Raw genomic sequence first — 15,731 nt, forward strand, 5'->3', positions numbered from 1 at the left:
AGAAAATAAAATAAAATAAAGTAAGAGAGAAATGTATGATGATGGATCACAAATTTTTTCTCTTCCTTTCGTTTCCATCCAATAAGGGAAGGATGAAAAAAATAGTGAGACCCATGGAAATGTCACTCCTTTAAATCATTTTATTTGCATCCACAAACGCATAATAAACAAGGGATGGATGTAATCTTTTGGTTCCTTTCCTTTTTCTTTTTTCTCAAAAACTTCATAACAAACAAACCTGAAGGGTTGTTTGGTATCATATGAGAGATATGAAAAAAAGGAATACCACTTCCCTTGTTTGATATCTTTGAATGGAAAAGAATAGATGCTTCTCGTCCCACAACTATGCGGGCCCACAGAAAATGCATACATCCAAGTCTTTTTATAATATTTTCTACATTCAAAATAAGGAATAAGTTCAATTCTTCGGCCTTTTCTTTATTTTCCACTTATAATTGGCATACCAGACATACCTACGAGGCTAGGAGATGGATGTAAAGAACATTGGATTCAAGAAAATTCTTTCCTTCGAACTCGCTTTTCCTCCACCCTAATTTTATGGCATTTGACCAGTAGCAATTCCATGTTTAGGTATACACTTACACATTATAATATAACATTGCAAATATCAAGAAAAAATTCACACCACATCATATAAGAGTCAATTTGAGCTAACCTGGCCCATTCAGACCACCTCACTGTGGAATGGGCTAAATGCAGGTAGATCCCTAACAAGCCTAGCATACTAGACAGATAAATTGTTAACCCAACCCAATCTTATGCAATTAAAGTTAAATATGTTAATTTTAAATAAACATTTAATTAACTCGTATTAAAAAGCTTAAAATTAATTTTTATCAAAATATTTAAAATTTTAAAATAACATTTAGGTTTACGGATCAGTTTGATTCCTATGAACAACAAATCAGGCCTGGGCCAGTTTCTTCTGACTTTAATTCTGTTATCAATCCACATGCTTTGTAATATTATTCGAACAGATTCATATGATTAATATAAGTATCAATCAATCAATATATTTATCAAGCAACTAAGTAATTACATATATGAAAATTTTAAGTAATATGAAGTAATTTTACATATTTTTTTTTTCAAATTTTCCATTTTTTAAATATTTGTAGCTATTTGAGTATGTTTATAATTTTTTTAATATAAATTATAGATTTATATATAATCACCGAGTTATACAGTTCAACTAGTGATCCATTGGTTGAATCAGTGACCCAGTACCTCGACCGGGTCAATGACTGAGTCGGTTTTAATAACATTGGTTCAAGGCGTTTGGTAGAGGAAAAAATAATTTTATATGAAAATCATGATTCCTAAGAATATGATAAGAAAGTGAATTTTTTGAGAATATTACCAAAAAATTATTTGATAAATAAGAAATAATACTGAAAATATTACATAAGTTTCCTATTAGAGGATGTTTGGTAGATGGGATTTTTTTTACCGAGAAAAAATAATTTTCGGGAAAATGATGGGAATTTTTTTTTCTGGGTAAGTTACTATTCCGGGAATGTTGAATTGATTTTTCCACCACATGAAAACAATTCCACCTTTTTAATGATAATTTTCCTCAACTATTTTACGTAATAAAACAAATGAAGGGAAAATAATTTTCTCAGTCATATTTTTACTTCACTTTCTATCAAATATAGACAAATAATTTTTTCCATCTCATTTTTCTAAGAATTTTTTTTCCACCTCCTATCACCCCCTTGTTGTCAACTTTTTTTCATACTTTTTTCTATTTATGAATACCTTTCTTTGAATGGTATTCTTGGATCAACTTTTCATTTATAATTTATACACAAAACGAATTCTCAAATAAATTATTTTTTCCGATAATTTTTTTGAAATATAATATTAAACATATTGAAAACTCATCCTCACTTTTATGGATATCTAAAAGAAATCTCCTACCAAAAATATCATTTTAAGAGGCATTGATACAAAAGAATTCGTCATCTTTTGGTTGTTTTCTTATTAATAATTAAATTCTACGGTGATAATGTTCTCTCGAATGACGCTCTCCCTTAAAATTTAAATTATGTTGCGGCCCTACATGAAAGATAGTAGATGTCACTTCAAGATGCTAATGGCTAACCCTTGCAAAATATTTTGTTTTATAATAAAATATTAAAAGTAAACATGGACAATTAAGGATAAACGAAGAAGTGCGGACTAGAAAACTACACCTGATCGGAATGCATATCTGTCAGCGTCTGATTACTATCATGAAAGAAAAAAAAGGTAAGGATTACAACTTCTTTATTCAATACTATCCAATAAAAAAAATAAGAAATTGCTTTTTATTTGTTTAGTTTCATTAAAAGTTTCAAATTATTTTAATATTTTATTTAAAATACTATATAATGGACAAACTGAAATAATATGAAACTCGCAATAATATTTTATTTCTCTTCTTATCTTATATGAAACTCACCAGTTCTGTTTTTATAACATTTGTCACCTTAGCACAATGATCGAACATCAAATCTTATCTTTTACCTTTTATTTTGTACGTGTCAGAGGAGTCTCGTTCAGTAGATTAAGTGTTCTCTTTAAGATATTTATACATGAAATTTCTTTAATATCATAGATTACTGTATATAAGTAATAAGAAAAACATCTTTCGCCAATAAGAGAGAATGAATCATATTTGTAGTTTTTGTCTTTTATTTATAGAATTTATATGTGTGTATAAGAATTTTGGATCCTTTGTGCCTCCTCTAGAAATCCAAGTCCAAATATAATTTTGTCATATTAGAATTAATATCTTAGATTAATATTTTTCTTTAATTATATCATATTCTTATTTGAATTATCTCTTAGTGGGGCCATATACTAAATGGACCTCACATGTAAGTCCATAACAGTTGCCCTTTAGTCAGATAATCTAGATATTCGGGCTGCTGGAGTATATATAAGTTCATAATCTTAAAAATGATTCAAATTTTCTTTAAGATTTACCTGAATTTATTGTATCACATTAATTCCAAGAAATAATTCATATGTTTCCTATCCGGAAAAATTGAATGTGTCAATCTTACCAGAAAAATAGTTCATATTATATTTATATTTCTTTCAATTCAAGTTATAATCAATGAGAATATTTCTTATCATAAGTTTTCCCTAATCCGGATTACTATAGGCTAAACAGATTATCAATCCATAATCTCTACTGCATTCTTTGTTAACCTCAGTTCTTAGTCATTACATCATTTCTTATGTTTTGACTCTAAATAAATCAAGTTTGTTTTTCTCATATTAATTCTTATCGCTTCAATTGTAAATTCGAGATAGAACATGAGTCTCGTATATGAGTCTATAATACTATGTATAATTCACTTAATTAAAAAATACATATTTAAATAAAATTATAAGTTGAGATTATTGTAGTAACTTAGTATATTAAAAAACAAGAAGACTTAAGATTAGGGAGGGAGATAGAGTGCTAAAAAGGTACTGAGAAAATGAGGTAAGATTCTTTAATATCAGTATTAAATTTGAAATTTGACACTTCACCTGAGAGTTCTTAGATCAAAAAAGATCAATAGTATCACATGCTTACAAATCAGAATTATTGATCTTTTTTGATCTATTGACTCTCATATGAAGTGTCAAATTATAAATTTGACATTGATATGAAAAGATCCTATTTCTGAAAAAAAAAATTGCTTAAAATATTTCTTAATTAAAATACAGCCAACGAATAAACACACCGTGATTATTATATTATGTGCACAAAGTATGTACTATGTACTGATTTTATGGAAAACGATTAATTTTTTTTGATAAATACATTATCACAAATTTTATTTAGTAATTTAAATGGACTTCATGATTTCCCTTTTCAAGTAGATATCAGTCACTGTCATTAGAATGGACAGTTGATACAGCTGGAATCTTAAATGCTGGTGTTATTTGCACATTAATATTTTCTTTTTTTTTAATAGAAATAAAGAGTATATATTCCAAACTCATTTGCTACCGATATCTGCGTTTTAAGGCCAGAGGATTACTCAAGACAAGCGTAGAAGTTGAAAGAAAATAGCAGGTTCATTTGGACCAATGATAACGGAGAAAAAAGAGCGAAAGATTATAGTGGCTGTGGATGAGGGTGAAGAGAGCATGTATGCACTGTCGTGGTGCATCACCAACCTTATTTCTGACACCACCAACGTTAAACTAGTGCTGCTCTATGTCAAGCCACCTCTTGCTGTCTACTCCTTCGATGCTTCAGGTTTTACTTTCTTCCCAATTCCAAATATGAAACACTCGTTGATTTGTTATTGTAATTATTTGAGGTTTGTTTCCAAGTTTGGCTAATTCCAGTATTGTTGTGATTTGATGTTTTACAGGATGCATATTTTCCAGTGATGCTATTTTTGCTATGGAAAAGTATGGCAAGGATTTGGCTAATTCAATAATGGAAGGAGCTGAAGCAATTTGCAATAGGTTGAACACCAATGTAAGCCTCCTTATTTTTCTCTTCTCTTCTATTCAAGTGTCTATCTCAACGTTACACCCGCTCATAAAGGGTTTATGCAGATCAATTTGGAGAGACTAGTTGGGAGTGGAGATGCCAAGGATGTGATATGCAGTGCAGTGCAGAAACTAGAGGCTGATACCTTGGTTATGGGAACCCATGGCTATGGATTCTTTAAGAGGTATCGATCGCTGACATATTCTTCAGACTTATGGAGCTTGTGGGCACCTTTATTATATAATTTAAGTAAAAGACGTAATAATATCATTAAAAATAACTTTGGTGTCTTGCCAACTTGCAGGGCGCTCCTTGGAAGTGTCAGTGATTATTGTGCCAAGCATGCCAGCTGTGCTGTTGTAATCGTGAAGCACCCATAAACGATTTTATTTTATTTTTATTTTTTTCTTCTTATCTTCTTTGTTTTTGGCTTCACGGGAAGCAGGTTTTAGGGCATATCTTTAGCTACTAAGCATTAACTCTGTTTTTCCGTACAAATTGGACAGTTTGTTTTTTGTGTGAAAGGGAAAGATGTGTTGGAATTCTTAGTCCTTTTATTAGGGGAAATGACCTGTGTTTCATTTGAAGTTATGAAATAGCAGCAACTCTTACTGATTCACACTTTCAGAGGCGCCTTAACTAAATTTCAGCAGTTGAGACATGTGTAAAGAAAAAAAAAATTTGTATGAACTAGTAAGTGAACTAATACTTCACATGTGCAAGAAAATTGATCAAAACGGGAACAGGGTCATGGGTTGATTCCCTGAGTCACCAACAGTTTGCAAGTACTAGCCATTAGTTAGGGGACACAGATTCTGATCGAACCCCGGGCAATTGATGAACACCAATTAGACTGAACTCAAACTTCCGTGATTATATTCTGCTTATGGTCTGTGATATAATGAATTATCCTAGATTGGATGGGTAATGTATGTGTATTTTTAAAAGATATAAATTTTTGTCCTTTTAAGATAAAGATAAACATAAAAAAGTGTGGATTTCATTGAAAAAAATGAAAACGAAAAAAATAAAGATATAGGTATTATTTTTTTCATTTTTACTAGGATCTAAATTTATGTCCTTTCCTAGATAGTACCGGCCATATTTACTTAGAAATCAGAACTACGAGTCAATGTGACAATGTCAACTAACAGATACCTTCACCGGCATTCTCAAGGCCTGAACATTGCTAAATCATTGATGGTACTCGGATGAAATGTCAGAACAACTATTGTGATCGTATAATGGTGAATTAATTACAATAAGACATGAAAGTAACAAAATATTAAAATAAAAAATTATATAATCATCACTATTTATATATTGAGGACTTAGTCATATTATTTAACACATAAAAGAATATGAGATTTAGATATTTTCAAAATGAAACAATCAACTATGTTCACCCCGAAAGCAGCAAAATTCCAGGTCCTAAAAGAACCAACAGCGCATCATGTAGCACAAAGAAGTCGCTGAACATTCTGACTGGAAAGTAGAAACCACTAAAATAATCCGCATCTTAATACGGATTAAAACTAGATTTGCTTGATCAGTACCAATCGTATGAAGCGGATAGAGACAAGAGAGGGAGCCACCGATAAAGGGGATAAATTTTCAGTAATTGGAAACACTTGCTCACCTAACCAAGAAAGGAGAGAAGAAGAGGCCTTCAGGACCAGTGTATTTAATGCGTTAAGTAATAATATAATAACTTCAATCAAGCAACTTGCGAGCAGTATTTTCCATGTTCATTAATCACTTGTTTCAGAACCGGGAAGAGAGATACACTATCAACAAACATAATCCTAACTGGCATGTTTCTTTCAGCATGCTTCATCAGAGCATATAAATTTATCAAACTTCTAGAACAACTTTGACAACAAAACTTCAATAATTCATTGGAATAATCCCAGTTATTAGTTCAATTACAATATGCCTATCTAATTAGATAATGTTAGTTTTGTACTATTTCTTATGGAAATAAAATTTTATATGAATTGATCATGTGAAATTTTTTTGTCTATCTTTTTTTTCATTAACGATAATTAGACCTCATTATTTAATACATGTGAAAAGAGAGATAGATACAAAAAATTTATATAACCAGGTCATGTGAAATTTTAACATGAGAGGATGCACTCTCATTTCTTATATAAGAGTGTGATTTAATTATTGGAATAAAATAAACTAAAATAAAAACTAAACTAAAATAACCGAAAATAAAAATTCAATTAAAAGTATATGTAACTATTACTATGTTAAAATAAACTAAACCCCCCCCACAATAAACCATACAAGTAATAAAGTGATGAATAGAATATCATTCCCATAAAGATTAATATTTTAAGAACTAGTTCACTATATCGCTTAAGTTGGACAATTCGAATGAAGGATTTAAACAAGAATTAAAGAACAATTTAAATAAAAACAATAACAAATAACACAATAAAAAGGATATACGCAATCAAAAAAAGCGTAACTAGGGATTCTGTAACAGCCCCAAACCCTGTAGCAGGATATTGTCCGGTTTGCCCCGCGCACAAGCACCATCGAGCTCACGGTTTTACGTTTCGGGTTACCCCCAAAAGGCCTCCTACAAGGAAAGGTATCCACACCCTTATTTAAGGCATGCTTTGTTCCCCTCTCCAACCGATGTGGGACATTACATCCTCCCCCACTGGGTCCCCGCTGTACACACCGGTCCAGGGCCAGGCTCTGATACCAAATGTAACAGCCCTAAACCCTGTAGCAGGATATTGTCCGCTTTGCCCCGCACACAAGCACCGTCGAGCTCACGGTTTTACGTTTCGGGTTACCCCCAAAAGGCCTCCTACAAGGAAAGGTATCCACACCCTTATTTAAGGCATGCTTCGTTCCCCTCTCCAACCGATGTGGGACATTACAGATTCGATTTCTCCTAATATTCATTATATGCCCTAAGTTAAACCCTAATTAATTGTCCTTTTTATATTGTCAACCAATTCCCCTAATTTAGTTAAAACACAACCTTTTGGTATTCTAACCCTTTATGCCTTTAAAAGAAAATTAATTCCTTGGTGTTTCTTAAAAGGACTTAAAGCATTAAAAATAAGAATTATAAAGATTGCACGATTCATATGTCTATTCCTATATTCATACAAATCGATGACGAATTTATCAATCCCGATTCACATACCCATGCCCCTATTGTCATACATGAACCCTAGATCAATCTACAAGAGGAAGAACTTATAGACACATGAACAATAGCCATATTCATATAATATAAAAAGAGAAAGTTGCATTAAAAGATTAACTCGAAAACATATAGATCTGATTAGGTTTCATCTAACCCTAACCATATAAGAATTTAGCTAGACATGGCAATAACAAAAACAAAATAAAACATAGATGCTTCCCCAAACTCCATCTCAATGAGGTGCATGGTGAATCTCTATAAATTCCAATTTAATCTTGCCTCTAAAGCGTCTCCGGCTCTCAAAAACATGAAACATTGGCAACTCGTGATCCCAGAATGCCAAGAGTAACATCATGAACATTATTTTGAGATCCGATGGTTATGAGATAACCCAGGCCAAGGATGACTGAGCAATATGTTTCATCTATGTTGTGTTGTGATTGGGATATGTTTAAACTATTAATCAGGTGAAAGTTATCAAGGTGAGAAATGTCCCCAGTGGTCCAAAATACAGACAAAATGTTGTCCATTTTATTTTGGTCATGAAAGTGATAAAGTTTGTAATACATAAGGAAAAATAAAAAGTTAACCAATTAACTTCTGCATTTGTTAAGTTAATTTTTACTGCGCTAAGTATCATATGAATATTAATTAACCGGCTGCAGACGGGGTGTTACACCAAAAATATCCAGAAAGAGTGTTTTCTAAGCCCTAGGCACTTCTTATATATAGGGAGGGCCCTAATTTGGATCCTCATGCCGTTTTAGGCCTTTTTGCTCTCAAATAGGGTGCTAAAGCGCATTGAAACATTGTAAAATTGGATATTGGAGCGCGCTCTTCCAAAGAGCTTTTGAATATATATGATAGTACGTTTTGATATTGCTCTTCTTTATTGTATTTGCATGCTGATGGACGCTCTTAGCACGTGTTCCCATTAGTTTTGTTGTTCTCCATTTGGTTCTCTAAATCTTTTGGATTCATCCTGATTTCAATTCATTTCAATTTTCTTACAAAATTAGCAAAGATTACTCATATAAGTTAGAGGGACATGATTATGACATTTTAACCAATTTAGTCTAAATTTTCATGCTTTAAGCAATTTTTGAAGGTTAATTACATTTTAGCCCATTTAATACATGAGTTTATCATTTTATACTATTTGTTATATAAGGGATCTCCAAATGCCTGGTGGCACCAGCTCCACACCCCATCAGGCTTTCCTTCATATCTGTATATATGAAATTTATACTGCTATTAAACATAGGTGAAAACTAGATGGCATTACAAACGAAATCCAGAGGAAGGTAATACGTCGACTATGGCATGTAGTTGCAAACAATTTTTCTAGGATACAAATGCTTGGGTGTCTAGAAAAGTCATAAGCAGTTTGGAACCCACGGGAGAATGACAGAAAGACTAGGGTTGGCAAAACGGGCCAATCCGGCTCGACCCGATCCAACCCGTGTTCAACCTGTAAAAAACGAGTCAGGTTAGGGTTGACTCGAAAAATAAAACGAGCCAAAAAATCCAACCCAGCTCGACCCGAGCCGGGTTAGGGTTGGCTCGGAAATAAACTCGCGGGTTGGCTCGAAAAAAAACTCATGAGTTTACTCAAAAAAAACTCATAGGTTTGCGGGTTGGCTCGAAATATTACCTTTTAGCGTGTATATTCAGTACTTGTTAAGAGCTTGAATGTTGTAATTTTGTAATGTACTTTAACTTCGTTTTTGTTTTTTAAATCTTTCAGGACATCCAGGTGGCATTGCGTGACGAAATCAAAAGTGATTTAACTTTTTACCTTTTGTTTTTTTTAAATAACCATTTTGTGAGTGAACGAATAGGAACATCTAATGGGCCAGTCACAGAGGACTAATTGTATTGATATTTGACTATTTAAAATAAAAGGTAGAATATTTTTACTACCAAAATTTTCTACTACTAACTTACTACCTATCTAATCACAATTGAATCAAAGAGAGAGAATGCTAAAAAGTTTTTGAAAAAGAGAAAATGTTGATCCAATGGTGATTAGATAGGTAGTGAGCTGGTAGTAGAAGATTTTAGTAGTAAGAATATCTCTCCTCTTAAAATAATCAATTTTTAATGGGTTATGTTCCCTTTACCTTAACAATTGTATTATAGCATGAATGGATCTTAAGTTAAACTAAAGAGTACATAATAGAAACTGACGACAGTGATTACCAAGAGCCCGTTTGTTTCGCCTTCTAAAAAAGTAACTTTTATCTCTTCCTTATTTTAGAAGTGCTTTTTATAAAAGTTAAAGCTATTTATATTTTTATAAAAATATTTGGCTTTTGACTTTTGCTTTTCTTAGAAGTTAAAATTTTTAGCTTCTGGAAAAAGTAGGTTTTTGACTTTTTTTGTGACTTCTGCTTTTTTTAATGAACTAAAAACGAGAAGTGCTTTTTTTCTTGAAAAAAAACAGCTTTTAAAAAAAAATCTCATCCAAACGGGCCCCAAGAAGAAGAAATCAGAAGTCAGAAGACAGAAGACAAGCAAAGAAAAGAAATAGCATGGTAGGGAAAAGTCGTTTACCTGCCGGCACTCTGAGTACGAAGACGAGCGAAGAATATGGCAGCGAAGACGAGCGAAGAAAAAAGAGATGGATGGGTACGATGAAAGAAAAGAAAGTGAGAACAATGGGTACGCGTACTAGGGCAGTTTTTTATATTACTATTTTAAATAATAATAAAAAATTCCAACCCGCGAACTGGCTCGTTTGACCGGCAAGCTGGCTCATTTTTGTTCGGGTTGAGTCGGGTCGGGTTGGCAGCTCATTTATGGGAACAGTGACCATTGTGCCACTGTTCACCAACTTTTTTACCTAAATGCCACGCGAACAGTGTTATTTCCCAATCTGCCACGGAGGCAAGTTCGCTTCTGACACAAGCGACCTCGGTTTGCTGACGTGTCAACTCCCTAGTGGTGTCAGAGTTCGCTTCTGACACAGGCGACCTCGGTTCCAACAATATTTTAATCAAGTTCGCCTACATGGTAGGCGAACTTCATTTTTTTTTATTTTTTTTTTTTAAATTTAATACTTGTTATCCACTAAAAATGTGACACGTCAGCAAACCGAGGTCGCTTGTGTCAGAAGCGAACTTGCCTCCGTGGCAGATTGGGAAATAACACTGTTCGCGTGGCATTTAAGTAAAAAAGTTGGTGAACAGTGGCATTTTGGTCAGTATCCCTCATTTATGCCAACCCAACCCGGCGGGTTGGCTCGTTTTTGCCACCCCTAAGAAAGACAACAGATAGCAAGATTAGAAAGCACAGTAACCTAAATTTTGTTAGAAATATAATATAAATATAAAATTATTCATATACCTTTACCTAAACTTTTGGGAAAGCTAATTATTTGATATGATATCATAGCTTTGTGACTAAGTAATTTAGAGTTCTATTTCTACAAAAACTTACCATGCAAAATCACTATCCATTTTTTAACGGAGACAATGAAGAAGGTCGAAGGAAAATTTACTGTTAATATCCACTAGACAGAAAGACAAATGGATGCTGAAGTTTAAAAGATCAGTAAAAGGGATTGTCCACAAATATAACATATATTTGAGAGCAAAACAAAGTTTTCTCAATGAGAAAATTAGCAAAGCGCTATAAAACTGATTCCAAATAAAATCAAGAATCTTTAATTATCTTCTCACGAGTCATGAGTATAATGGCAAGAAGTTTAGCTTTTCTTTAAAGCAAATTCACTTAAGTCCACCTTTGAGACATAATAGATTCTTCCAGTTGTAATTTCATTGTTTAGGCGTCTAATCTAATCCTTCAAGTGGCGGGCAGAGCAAAAGGCCACTCCAATGTTACTGTAAAGCGCACTAGTGACCAAATCAAAAGGCTACATAAGATTAATTGGTGAATTTTGGCGTCATTCTGAATTTTAGTAACCACAAGTCGGTATTCGTTGGAAATTGGAATCTGACGCGTAAACCATAGTGGAAACCAAGAAAGGTCCCACATAGTCACCTCACCACTCACTGACAAAATCAGGAATTCAATAATTCATTAGTTATAGAACCATGATAGATTCACAGAGTCCCTAATAAACCAGCAAGACAAGAAAGGTCCGCGTTTTTGACACTAGTTTGCACCCAAACAATTGCGTGGTTTGCATAGAGGGATCCCTTCCTTTCTTTGACCCAACCTAAAAACCTATATATATAAACACAACATTCCCATTCTCCACCGCACAGCCTACACAAGAGCGAGCTTCTTCATCGTCCCATAATTATTATAGTTGTTATAAAGTAACACACTCTATGGGGAACTGTACTTCTTGTTCTTATGTCTCTAATAGTATTGCTGTTAGTATTGGGTTTTTGAAAAAGAGAGGAAAGGGTACTAAAACAGCGATGCTCGTTGACACTGGTGGGAACATTCGGGAGATCAAGCTACCCGTGAAATCCGCGGAGCTCATGATCGAAGAAATCGGCCACGTCATCACTCCGGTGGACGAACTCTGGAGAACACGACGGATTTCGGCCTTACGGGCCGATGAGGAGCTTGTGGCGGGGAAGGTTTACCTGCTGGTGCCTGCGAGTAGGGTCCATTCCAAGGCTTCGGAGTTTGAGATGGCGATTGCTGAGAAAGAGAATGGCCAAAGAAAGAGACCGAGTGGAAATAACACGGCGAAGGTTTCACCGTCACCGGCTTCGAGGTTAAGGGAAAGCGACGAAGAAAACGAGGTTGCCATTTTCACTGTCTGTCGAAAGCGGGGGAACCAAGGACGATGGAATCCTGTTCTGGAACCTATTTCCGAATTCTCCTGAGTTCACAATTTGACCAACAATTTTAACCTTAAAATCATCACACACCTAGATCGTGTTCATTTATATTGTTATTTTAACTTTTTACACTGAAACAGATACATGGATGATGGATCGAGTTTAATATTTTTAAATTGTCGCGGGTAAGTGTATTCAAGGAGTCTCAAGCTGGTTGAAGTTCATAAACCCTATGCCAATTAAAGATGTATTGGGGCAGAATATATATGTATTTAAGAAAATTGAGTTGAGAATTCACCTCAACGGCCCAAAATATTACACAAAGCTTGAGAAAAGCCCTATTGTCATTTTTGGGTTAACTTGTACGACTCCAGCAATTACCAATCACATCAGTTTCCGGCCCATACTAGATGTAATTTCCATCATAAAAAATCTCACCGTACCAGCATCTAAATAATAGCGAGACACACACTTAATAATCATTAAAAGATATTTATCTCTGCTAATGAAAATTGAATTTTTTATTAAATATTTATTTTATAAATAAGGAATTAATTATTTACAATCATACTCTTTAAGAATAGTTTTGTTACTAATTTTTTTTGTTCATATCTAATTTGGTGCATTAAGTTTGTAGAGAAATATAAGTTAATCTGTACATGTTATTTAATGTATCCAAATAGACTAATAAAAAATTCCTTTGGGTTTATTTCCCCGTTTCTAATAGTTTTATTCTTAATTATATCAATCGAATGATCTAACAAAACTGGAATTATTATATTGTGGCATGTCCTTATGGCCGTCATTTTGCAATGATTATCATCATTCTTCAGTTGCTTCATTTGACCCCAAAGCCTAATAAAAACAATATACATCATCTTGTCCCCCACCCTTTTTGTTTAGGAAAACAATTTCTTATTTTATAATGTTTGAAGCATATACGACAATAATATTTAGTAACATTTCTTCTTTTTTAATAATTCTTTTAATAAAATCACAAGATACCCATATATTATTTTGAGTGTGGGATTAATTTTTATTCATATGTTAACTTGACCTTGATAACAAGGTATTTTAAATGGATTTCATTGTAAGTAAAGTTTATTAATTAATATCAAGATTATTTATCAACTGAATCACATCACATAGTTTTTCTTTTAAATAAATTTTTTCTAAAGCAAAAGTTTCTCTCTGAAAAATGGAAGAAAAGCGAGTAATTTGATGGATAGAAAAAATAAAGATGATTATTTTATTTTTTTTCAAATTTTCTGAAGCGTACTTTGATAATGCTTTTTCTTCTTTTGAGAATGGAACCTAAATATCAAGCTAAATCTTTATGCCCTTTTACATCTTACTATTATCCATTGTTAGAGCATAAAATTCCAATGAATTATGCCATACAAATCGTTCTCCCTTCCATGAAGCCAAGGTGAACAAATCAACTCCTCATAAGTCACATTGCTCACATTATGGTACATCAGATTAATGATACCGTTCAATGGAGGGTGTCCAAGCTGTGAATGAACGTACTTTCTGTTCCCCCTCCATTTTTCTTTCTTTCTTTTGATTACAACCACCCCAGAGAAAAGGTCATGAAGTTAAAAATATACTACCGACAAGCAACCTAATTTTTTTTTTAATGCATATATGAAAATTGAACATATAATCTAGCTAATACAAATTACCTAAATTTCTCACTACTAGACCAACCTAGTGGCTTACAAGCAACCTAAATTTACTATAAATTGAGTTGGGCCATCATTAGCAACAGAGGAAGGGAAATACAGGAAAAAGACAGACAAATTGGAGAGTTCAATATAATTGTACTGCATCACATACCACCAATAATAATCTAATCAAATTAGTTAATAAAGTTGTAGTTGAACGGTTCCTTGAATTCAAGTTCCTGTTAGGTAAATGGACTTGGCATGATTAAGAACATTCTAATGCGGTCACCACGAATCTAACTCAAGCCCATTCCAGATCAAACCCACTCTAAATAAAGATTACAACATATCTAAAATTTTAGAGGATATTATTTTTTTAAGGAAATGAATTAATAAATGTGGGAGACAGTCCAATTCCTAAGTCAAAATTATGAACTAATGTACTTGTAACTCACCCCAAAGCTAACGACCCAGCCAAATCAAACTACCAAGTCCACCATCGTAACCTTCTCAACATGGAGCTGTTTAACAAACATCAATTCCCAATACGTACATTACCCAAGTACTAATATAACTCAATTCACATCCTCCGTCGCCAGAACTTCACAACTAATCTTCCCCATCTGTTTCTTCGTGAACAATAATAACTTGAATTGAAACCTAATAGCCTCTCATGGGAAACCATATATCACTTCATGCCGCAGATGCCACTGGGAAAGTTGTTCACTGGGATGGCTCCGTTCAAGAGTTTGACCAGCCAATAACGGTGGCAGAGCTCATGTTGGAGAACCCACAAAAGGTGGTTGTTGAGTTCCATTCAGCTATGAACCAGAGAAAGCCAACTCCATTGCCAGCTGACAAAAAACTCGAGATGAGAAAGATATATGTAATGCTTCCGGTGAAGCGAGGGAAGCCCGTAGGATTGAGCGGCGAAGATAGTCGACGCATTCTTTTCATCGTTAATTCTGCTCTGAATTCAAAGTATCTCATGCGTTCTACAGGTTTTCTTCCTTGGCTTGCCCGGTTATGGCAGAACCGTAACACTACAATTGGAGAGGCTAAAATGTTGCAGAGAAAGGAAGACATGGAGAATACGGAAGAGAGGTATGATTTTTCTGAGCTTTTGGAAGAAGTGATAGAAGGGAGGCCAGAATATCTAAGTAGGCAATTGTCAGGGAAGGGGTGGAAGCCTAGCTTGGACACCATTAAAGAGAAGAAGGTTAAGAGAAAACTATCTCACTGGTTGTTCCTCAGAAGTTTTAGCGGTACAAAAATTTAGATATGGTCAAATTAGTGAAAATGTTGCTTTGCATAGGTATTTAATTTTGTGTGTAGGAGAGTTGAGGCGTGTCTTATGTATGATATCTTAGGTCTAAGATGATTGTTTGTTTTTTTTGTTAGAACTTATCTTACAGGGAGTAAAGCTGCCAAAGTGAAAGAATGTCATGAAGCCAGTTCTTGTGTTTGATGTCATTGAATTTAGCAAAATCAAAAGTTTTTACCGGCACTGTTTTTATATAAGACATCATAAAACAAGCGATTTCTAAGGGCATGTACTCGGTTTTTATCGTAAAAAAAAAAATTAAAATTTTGTAACGTTCGAGTCCTTCAAG

General features: G+C 33.7%; 3 protein-coding genes across 3 annotated transcripts; all 3 read left to right on the forward strand.

The window, feature by feature from the left end:
- The first annotated feature begins 4,043 nt into the window (after positions 1-4,043).
- Positions 4,044-5,076, forward strand: LOC133297986 (universal stress protein A-like protein). Its single transcript, XM_061497226.1, has 4 exons — positions 4,044-4,267; positions 4,386-4,495; positions 4,576-4,694; positions 4,815-5,076. Exons 1-4 carry the CDS (start codon positions 4,096-4,098, stop codon positions 4,888-4,890), a joined length of 477 nt encoding a protein of 158 aa, XP_061353210.1. The 5' UTR covers positions 4,044-4,095; the 3' UTR covers positions 4,891-5,076.
- A 6,731-nt stretch (positions 5,077-11,807) lies between these two features.
- On the forward strand, positions 11,808-12,754 carry LOC133297988 (uncharacterized). Its single transcript, XM_061497228.1, has one exon. It carries the CDS (start codon positions 11,987-11,989, stop codon positions 12,494-12,496), a length of 510 nt encoding a protein of 169 aa, XP_061353212.1. The 5' UTR covers positions 11,808-11,986; the 3' UTR covers positions 12,497-12,754.
- Positions 12,755-14,791: 2,037 nt separating this feature from the next.
- LOC133297970 (uncharacterized) lies at positions 14,792-15,397 on the forward strand. The gene has a single exon (XM_061497208.1). The coding sequence runs from the start codon at positions 14,792-14,794 to the stop codon at positions 15,395-15,397; it is 606 nt and encodes a 201-aa protein (XP_061353192.1).
- The last annotated feature ends 334 nt before the right edge of the window (positions 15,398-15,731 follow it).

This window comes from Gastrolobium bilobum, unplaced genomic scaffold (genome assembly GCF_033153095.1).
Source record: "Gastrolobium bilobum isolate Gb01-03AN ecotype WA unplaced genomic scaffold, APGP_CSIRO_Gbil_v1 utg26078, whole genome shotgun sequence".
NCBI classification, from domain to species: domain Eukaryota; kingdom Viridiplantae; phylum Streptophyta; class Magnoliopsida; order Fabales; family Fabaceae; genus Gastrolobium; species Gastrolobium bilobum.

Bases quoted from the DNA above. Each gene is read 5' to 3' on its own strand.
- LOC133297986 (XM_061497226.1), top strand. From the start codon at position 4,096: ATGATAACGGAGAAAAAAGAGCGAAAGATTATAGTGGCTGTGGATGAG. The intron at 4,268-4,385 runs GTTTTACTTTCT...GATGTTTTACAG, and splicing joins CTACTCCTTCGATGCTTCAG to GATGCATATTTTCCAGTGAT. The intron at 4,496-4,575 runs GTAAGCCTCCTT...GGGTTTATGCAG, and splicing joins GCAATAGGTTGAACACCAAT to ATCAATTTGGAGAGACTAGT.
- LOC133297970 (XM_061497208.1), top strand. From the start codon at position 14,792: ATGGGAAACCATATATCACTTCATGCCGCAGATGCCACTGGGAAAGTT.
- LOC133297988 (XM_061497228.1), top strand. From the start codon at position 11,987: ATGGGGAACTGTACTTCTTGTTCTTATGTCTCTAATAGTATTGCTGTT.